General features: G+C 50.4%; 1 protein-coding gene across 2 annotated transcripts in view; it reads left to right on the top strand.

The window, feature by feature from the left end:
• Positions 1-9,012, top strand: part of cbl (Cbl proto-oncogene, E3 ubiquitin protein ligase) — a 42,507-nt gene that overhangs the window by 27,054 nt on the left and 6,441 nt on the right. The window contains exons 5-11 of one of the 2 annotated variants that reach the window (XM_031583831.2): positions 1,193-1,314; positions 3,620-3,757; positions 4,854-4,941; positions 5,167-5,298; positions 5,830-6,048; positions 7,478-7,672; positions 7,882-8,274. In XM_031583831.2, coding sequence (XP_031439691.1) covers positions 1,193-1,314; positions 3,620-3,757; positions 4,854-4,941; positions 5,167-5,298; positions 5,830-6,048; positions 7,478-7,672; positions 7,882-8,274 — 1,287 coding nt within the window. The remainder of the gene's footprint in view (positions 1-1,192; positions 1,315-3,619; positions 3,758-4,853; positions 4,942-5,166; positions 5,299-5,829; positions 6,049-7,477; positions 7,673-7,881; positions 8,275-9,012) is intronic. The other variant, XM_031583832.2, reaches the window with a different exon arrangement.

The following is a 9,012-nucleotide window of genomic DNA, read 5'->3' on the forward strand; positions in this document are numbered from 1 at the left end:
ACGGGAGAGACTCACGGGGGGAGAGACTCTGTGCTGTGCTCTGGATGAGTGAGGAGGCTGGCATGGTTTAGATGGCCTTAGCCACGGGAGAGACTGATCGGGGGGAGCTCTGTGTGCTGTACTCTGGATGAGTGAGTAGGCTGCCAGTCATTCATACTGTTTGTTAACGGTTAACGGAGTTCATCAGAGTTATGTTTCTTCTTCCCGTTTTCGGATAAACAGACAGTGTTTTTGTTTCAAAATGGAGGAAGTGGTAGCAGTTTGACCTTTAGTGTATAAAGCGCATTGCGTGCATTTCTCAAGGTCAGCCAGAACAAGCTCTTCTCATGGGAGGGGGGGAGAGACCTTATTGTGTCATTGTTTTCTCTCGACGGCAGCGATGCTTCCTGCTCGTGCTCACTCAGAGTTATTGACACGACACAAAATGGCTTCTTTTATCAGGTGCTTATCTCCCTCGGACCACGGTGTCCTTCTTGTCCCAGTGTGAGCGGACAGGGTGCCGTGCTGCTGGCTCTGGCTCTGGCTCTGGCTCTCGTTGGACCTCTGCGTCCTCTCTGGTCTGGACCAGCTAGTCTAAGACCACACAGTGCTCCTTCTCATTGGCTACATGAGTTCTGACTGGACTGACTGACTCTCTTCCTGTTGTGTTCCATCATACATCCCCTTTAGTGTGATCTGGTAGTGATTTGGATTGCTTCACAACAGCTGAAAGAGATCTTACTGTTTTCCAGCTCCTTCATCATGCCGTGTGTGTGTCTTCGGTGTGTAATGTGCAGTGGGCTCTCTCTCTGTGTGTGTGTGTGTGTGTGTGTGTGTGTGTGTGTGTGTGTGTGTGTGTGTGTGTGTCTTCGGTGTGTAATGTGCAGTGGGCTCTCTGTGTCTTAGTGTTAGTGTGTGTGTGTGTGTGTGTGTGTGTGTGTGTGTGTGTGTGTGTCTTCGGTGTGTAATGTGCAGTGGGCTCTCTGTGTGTGTGTGTGTGTGTGTGTGTGTGTGTGTGTGTCTTCGGTGTGTAATGTGCAGTGGGCTCTCTGTGTGTTAGTGTTGTTAGTGTGAGGGAAGAGATTGGACTGTGTTGGAGTAACTCTTCAGGCAGAGAAGAGGACTGTGTTAAGGCCTGCTCACACTGCAGAGAAGGACATGTCCTTGATCTTTCTCTCTCTCTGTGTGTGTGTGTGTGTGTCTGTGTCTGCAGCCGTGGTCGTCTCTCCTGCGGAACTGGAACAGCCTGGCGGTGACCCACCCAGGCTACATGGCCTTCCTCACCTACGACGAGGTGAAGGCTCGCCTCCAGAAGTTCATCCACAAGCCCGGCAGGTAGGGACACACACACACAGACACACACACACACACACACACACACACACACACACACACACACACACACACAGAGAGAAAGATCAACAACAAGCCCGGCAGGTAGGAGAGAGGAAAGAGAGGCTCACACTCTCAGATGCCCAGTGAGCAGGTGTGCGTGGTACAGCCTATCATTAGCTTAGCAAGCTAACTCACAGTAAAACTAGTGCATTTTTAGCTCAATTTTAGCCAATATGTATGTATTAGCATCATTCTCATTCACTGAGAATAGCATAATACTTAATAAATCCAACGCCTGGTAGCATCAAGCTCAATAGGGCATACTATCCCCATGCTCCGATAGCACATGCGTTCTTATCTGGTGGGTTGTAATGCTGTCTGACCCACAAATTATTAGCATAGCTTATCATAAAACCATTCAGCCTCTACAGTTTACAGTTCATGACAGGCATTTATTTAGAAAGTTTAGCCAACATTGGGCTGCATCTTACTGAACACACACAAACCCCTCAATTACCCGACCTTTGAGCTTGTCTTTGCCAAATGTTTTTACCTTATCAATTGTTGGAATATTTCTCTCTCTCACACACACACACACACACACACACACACACACACACACACACACACACACACACACACACAATCACACAATCAATTCTTGTCTCACTAACACATATACACAGCTTTGTCTATTTCTCTCTCTTTAAACTCCTTTTATGTCTCTCTCTCTCTCTCTCTCTGTCTCTCTCTCTCTCTTCTTTACTCTAACCAACTCTCCTCACACCCTCTTTATCATCCTCATTCTCGTCTTTTGGCTTTCACTCTTTCATACAGTCATATTTCACCATCTTTGTTTCTTTATTTGCTCTCTCTCGCTCTCTTTTGGTCTCTCTCTCTCTTTCTTTCTTTCTTTCTTTCCTTCTTTCTCTCTCTCTGTATGTATGACTTCTATTTTTTCTCTCTATCTCTTCCTCTCTACACCACAGCTTCCAAGGCAAATTCTCACTCATACCATAAGCTTATTCACAAAAGCCCAACCAGATACACACACAGATGCACAGACCGTCAGTGTCACACACACCAACACAGACAGTTGCACCGACACACAAGCACACTGACAGACACTCTCTCTCTCACACACACACACACACACACACACACACACACACACACACACACTGCTCCCATTTAGCAGTCTGTGTGCTCGCGTGCTCCTAAGCAAGTCTTAGGACAGCCTGGCACCGCCCCTCAATGGAGTGATTGTGGAACCACGCTGATGTCACTTCCATAATGGGCTACTCTTAAGCTCAACCAACCGAGAGACAGACAGACAGGCAGGCAGAGATATGCTCTCTAATGTGTCCAGACAGACAGACAGGCAGAGATATACCCTCTAATGTGTCCAGACAGACAGACAGACAGGCAGAGATATACTCTCTAATGTGTTCAGACAGACAGACAGACAGGCAGAGATATACTCTCTAATGTGTCCAGACAGACAGACAGACAGACAGACAGACACCCTCTAAGGTGTCCAGACAGAAAGACAGAGACACACACACACACACACACTCACTCACTCTCTTATGTGTCCAGACAGACACCCTCTAAGGTGTCAGGTCTTCTCATGTCTGCTAACCACTATGGCCCCCTCATTTCATTGATGAGCAACGAGCAAAGTCGGTTGCGCGTGAACTAAAGGAATGATGTGGGAGGATTGTGCTGACACACACACACACACACACACACACACACACGTGTTTGCACTGAGGATCCTGCTGATGGGATGTAATAAGAAATGATTTTGCCAAGTTATGAACTGGGCTTTAGTTCAGGCACGGCCGACGCTGCTCGCTGCTGGTTGAAATGACAGCCCTATGTGTCCTTATTTACACACAGACACACACAGACACACACAGACACACACAGACACACACAGACACACACAGACACACACAGACACACACAGACACACACAGACACACACAGACACACACACAGACACACACACAGACACACACACAGACACACACACAGACACACACACACAGACACACATAGACACACACACACGTGCCCTATGTGTCCTTATTTGGAGGTGGAGCAGCATGCGACTGCCTGGTGGTTTCAGTGGGGACGTTTCTGGGGAAGTCCTATTGGGTAAATGTGTGTGTGTGTACATGCGTTTTATTTAAGGTTTTGCACATTATTGGTTTGCATGTGTGTATATGTGTTTGGGTGTGCTCACATAGGCACATACAAGCCCTCGTTATTTAACTCTGTGTGTGTGTTTGGTCTGCAGCTACATTTTTCGTCTCAGCTGCACACGTTTGGGCCAGTGGGCCATCGGATACGTCACGGCTGACGGGAACATCCTGCAGACCATCCCCCACAACAAGCCCCTCTTTCAGGCTCTCATCGACGGCTTCCGGGAAGGATTGTGAGTCCCAGACCCCCCGCCCCCCCCCCCACCCAACCCCCAGACGGATGCGCTCACACACACACCCCCCCCCCCCCCCAGCAAACCCCCAGACGGATGCGCTCACAGACCTCCAAGAGTCAATATGGGGGGGGAAGCTTTAGGACTATTTCTGGTTTACTTACAGACCACATATTGACACTGCTCGTAAGAGATTAGTCAAATGTAGCCGTTAAATCAACTTCCTGTCTTAAATATAAACATCCTGTTCATTTGACCTTCATTTAGCCTTTCAAATCATATTAGGGAGCAAATTATGTGGTCGGAGTGCTGTGGCCGTGATCTCGGCCATAATCAGGCTTACCTCGGACTCCTCTCTGCATTTGACCTTTGACCTTTGCCCCCCCCCCCCCCCAGTGAGCGTGTGTGTGCAGTCACGTCACGTCAGCTGTGTGCTCCCCATTCAGGCCGGATCGCGTTGCACATCTGGTTACGGATTCTTGTTTTCGCAAGACCTCGCAGAACCTCGCCGTGTAATTTGGCCTGTGGCTTTCGCTGAAAGAAGAGGAAGTCAGCCTCTTTTCCCGAACGTTTGTTTTTCTTGTTCGGAGAGGAAAGAGACGTAACTGAATCACTTGTCACAGTTAATGATGAGTTAGGGCTCGGCGTGACTGATGTTTCCGAGCCGGAGTGTGTTATCATGTACCATCATCGACCACCAGGCATTATTGAGACTGGAACTCAAGCAGAGAGGAGGAAGTATTTTCTCTCTGCTTGTTTATCTGTGAAAACCCCAGAGCGCTGAGCCCCTCCGTGGCCAAAGTCCTCCAGTCTAAAGTCCTCTAGTATAAAGTCTAAAGACATGGCCCTCAAGATTTCTGACTGACATGGCGTTACTCTTTTAGTATCCAGTTCAGTTCAAAGTCATGCCAACAGATTTTTAGGGAAGAAACCTAATAAATGAAAGATTTTTTTAAAGGAAGAAATTTTAAAGGAAATGTGATATAATAATAATAATAATAATAATAATAATAATAAGAATGAAATAGTTGGGAATAAAGCATTTACTCACATACTACTCTCTCTCTCTCGCTCTCTCGCTCTCTCTCTACTGAAGCTACTTATTCCCTGATGGTCGCACCCAGAATCCAGATCTGACGGGGTTGTGTGAGCCGTCACCCCAGGACCATATCAAAGTTACACAGGTCAGTTGTGTGTGCTGTGTTAAGCCACTGTTACCTTGCCTTTCCTCTCGAAGGCTTTCATCTCTCGTGTGTGTTTGATATTGTGCACTAACACTTAAGTAAGTAAGCTCTTTCTGACCTCTGTGTGTTTCTCTCTCTCTCTCTCTCTCTCTCCCCCTCTCTCTCTCCCCCTCTCTCTCTCCCTCTCCCTCTCCCTCTCTCTCTCTTTCTCTCTTCCTCATGCAGGAGCAGTATGAGTTGTATTGTGAGATGGGCTCGACCTTCCAGCTGTGTAAGATCTGTGCTGAGAACGACAAGGATGTAAAGATCGAGCCCTGTGGTCACCTCATGTGCACATCCTGCCTTACAGCCTGGCAGGTAGGATACACACACACACACACACGCACGCGATCACACACACACACACGGACAAACATACACACACAGACAAACACTCTCTGTCGCTTACGCTCAACCTCACACTTTTGCACATTTATGTATATAGCCCGTCACACACACTGTTAAACATACATACACACATTCACAAACACACACACACACACACACAAACTGTTAAACATACGTTCATACAATTACACTCTCATTCTCACACACACACACACACACACACAAACACACTTCCTCCTCCTCTTCTAATTCCCTCTCGTGTGTGTGTGTGTGTGTGTGTGAGAATGAGAGTGTAATTGTATGAACGTATTACATTGTAATTGTATGAACGTAACACACACACACACACACACACACACACACACACACACACACACACACACACACACACACACACACACACACACAAACACACTTCCTCCTCCTCTTCTAATTCCCTCTCGTGTGTGTGTGTGTGTGTGTGTGTGTGTGTGTGTGTGTGTGTGTGTGTGTGTGTGTTAGGAGTCAGAAGGCCAGGGCTGCCCGTTCTGCCGCTGTGAGATTAAGGGCACGGAGCCCATCGTGGTGGACCCCTTCGACCCCAAAGATAACAGCGGCGGCTACGGAGGGGGACGGGGCATCTTCGGGGCGGAGGGTGCCCCGTCTCCTAGCTACGACGACGATGACGACGACCGTCTGGAAGACCCTCACCTCATGATGAGCAAACTGGCCTGCTCCAAGGTGAGTCACATGACCTAGGTCACATGACCGTGGGATAAAGACCAGGCAGAGTCCCAGAAGTTTCCGTGGCCGTGTGAGGAGGTCCACCCCTACAGGAGTCTGTGTGTTTCTCTTAGTGTGAGGAGGTCCACCCTTAAAGGAGTCCGTGTGTTTGGCCTGCTCTCCTCATCTCTCTCCCTCTGTCTCTCCTCATCTCTCTATATCTCTCTCTCTCTCTCTCTCTCACTCGGTCTCTCCTCATCTCTCTCTCTCTCTCTCTCTCTGTCTCTCCTCATCTCTCTCTCTCTCTGTCTCTCCTCATCTCTCTCTCTCTCTGTCTCTCCTCATCTCTCTCTCTCTCTCCTCATCTCTCTCTCTCTCTATCTCTCTCTGTCTCTCCTCATCTCTCTATCTCTCTCTGTCTCTCTCTCTCTCTCTCTCTCTCTGTCTCTCCTCATCTCTCTGTCTCTCTTTCTCTGTCTCTCTCTCTCTCTGTCTCTCCTCATCTCTCTCTCTCTCTCTCTCCGTCTCTCCTCATCTCTCTCTCTCTCTCTCTCTCTCTCCCTCTCTCTCCATCTCTCCTCCAGCCCTCTCGTCCACTGGCCCTGGTGTTGTATCCAGGAGAGCAGAAGAGTTGGCCATGGTCTATTCTCGGAGCATTCTCTTTTATTCTCTTTCTCTTCTCCTCTGCCTCTGTGCAGTACTGTTGTTCTCTGTCTCAACCCTCTATTCTTCTCTCTCCTTTTCTGTCTGTCTCTCTTTCTCACGCTCTCTCACTGTCACGCTCTTCTACCTCTTGCATCCACTTTAGATTTCTCAGTATCGTCTCTTGTGGTTTTCTCTCTTTTAGCCGCTCAACCTTTACTGTCCCCATTCCTTCCATCTACCCCCTTCGATCCTCATCCTCATCTAGAACCCCACCTTACCTTTGTTCCTCTAGAACCCCTCCTTACTTTCTTTTTCTCTGGTTCTCCATCTCTGTTTCTTTCTCCCCCCCCCCCCCCCCCCCCCTGTTCTATCTCTCAGCATTTCTGTCTCTCTTCAGATGCAGTTATTTCCCCGTATCACTAGTTCCTTGTCTTTCATCTCTCTGCTTCAAAGTGCACCTGTGTGTGTGTGTGTGTGTGTGTGTGTGTGTGTGTGTGTGTGTGTGTGTGTGTGTGTGTGTGTGTGTGTGTTGGTTTCCTGTTGGAGTCTGCCTCAGGTGAAACTCATAAATGCATGAATGTACTGAGGCTTCCACTCAGATGCACTTCTCCTTCCATGTGCTGGAGAGGCTGCAGCCTCTTCCATAGTGCAGAATTCCTCCTGCCCCTGTCGCTGAGTGTGCGTGTGTGTGTGCGTTCTTGTAGAGACATGGCTTATTTTCGTTTCTCTGATGTGTGAATTTGTGTTTATGTGCGTGAGTATGCTTACAGACATGTCCGTGTGTGTGTGTGTGTGTTTCTAGGCGGAGCGTCCCCCCTCTCCTCTCTCCATGTCCCCCCAGGCCTCCCTGCCCCCGGTGCCCCCCCGGCTGGACCTCCTGCAGCACCGCGCCCCCGTCCCCCCCGGAGCCTCCAGCCCAGGAGCCACATCCAAGGCAGGTGTCCTCTCTCCTCCTCCGGGGGCCCCGGCCCTCGCTGGCCAGATGTCCCAGGAGCATGTATGTCACATGGGTGGCACTGAGGCTCAAAACTCACATCAGGCTGTTTGTGTTTGTTTGTTCCGGGACAAATTAGGGGTTCAAAATACAAACAAATGATTTAAGATGTCTCCTTATCTGTAAGGCTAGATGTGTCAGAGAGTGTTCTGTAGTTGTGTGTGATTGAGGCGTGAGTGACTGACTAGTAATCTCTCTGCTGTTTCCTGTAGGCCGGGTCACATCATAAAGACAAACCCCTGCCTCTGCCCCCTGCCCTGCGTGACCTGCCCCCACCCCCGCCTCCGGACCGCCCGCCACCCACCGGCCCCGACACCCGTCTACAGAGACGCCCCCTCCCCTGCACCCCGGGAGATCTCACCCTGGACAAACTGCCCCCCGCCCCACCCAACCGCGGCATGGCGGACTGGAACGCTCGGCCCGTGCCCAAGGCGCCCACCGCCCAGGCTCTGAGTGCGGGCGAGGCGCGGGCCGGAGGGGCGGGGGCGGCGGTCTCCCGGGAGCTCTCCAACCGGCACTCGCTGCCCCTGGCTCTGCCCTCCGCCCTGGACGGACGAGGGGACGCTGGACGCAACAACAGCTCCGTCAGCCTGGAGCACCAGCTGGTGAGGGGGAAATGCCACAGCCCTCGGCTGAGCAGGCACACGCACACACACACACACACACACACACACACACACACACACACACACAGATGGCCACCTGTCCTTGAAACATCAGAGTTGGCTAACCAGCTTTACAGTGCGCTGACTCTGTCCGACACTTCCAGAGAAGCTGCGTGATGCTCGCGGGCACTGGAGGCCAGAGAGGGCGTGAAACGGATGAGTCGTGAAACGGATGAGTCGTGAAACGGACGAGTTGTGCGCGGCGTTTGCTCTGTTTAGTCTGGTGCTCTACGGTGACCATTCCTGACCAAAGACATCCCAGATGTACCAGTAGTGTCACGGTTCACCCCCCTTTCCAGACCACAGTAGCTCGTCTGTTTGTAGCCATGACCACAGTTACCACAGTAACATACCTGAACTGTAGTAAGGACTGGGTTGACGAGTAGAAAAGATACATTTTCTCTGTTCCTGTTCTGTTGACCGCTCTCATTGTCCGCTCTAAAGACCCAGATCGGGCCGTGGTCCAGTGAGCCGTGCTGAGTGTGTGTAAGAGCCGTGGTCCAGTGAGCTGTGCTGAGTGTGTGTGTGAGAGCCGTGGTCCAGTGAGCTGAGTGTGTGTGTGAGCCGTGCTGAGTGTGTGTGTAAGAGCCGTGGTCCAGTGAGCCGTGCTGAGTGTGTGTGTGTGTGTGTGTAAGAGCCGTGGTCCAGTGAGCTGTGCTGAGTGTGTTGTGTGAGAGC

The sequence above is a fragment of the Clupea harengus genome, chromosome 17 (assembly GCF_900700415.2).
Source record: "Clupea harengus chromosome 17, Ch_v2.0.2, whole genome shotgun sequence".
NCBI lineage: Eukaryota > Metazoa > Chordata > Actinopteri > Clupeiformes > Clupeidae > Clupea > Clupea harengus.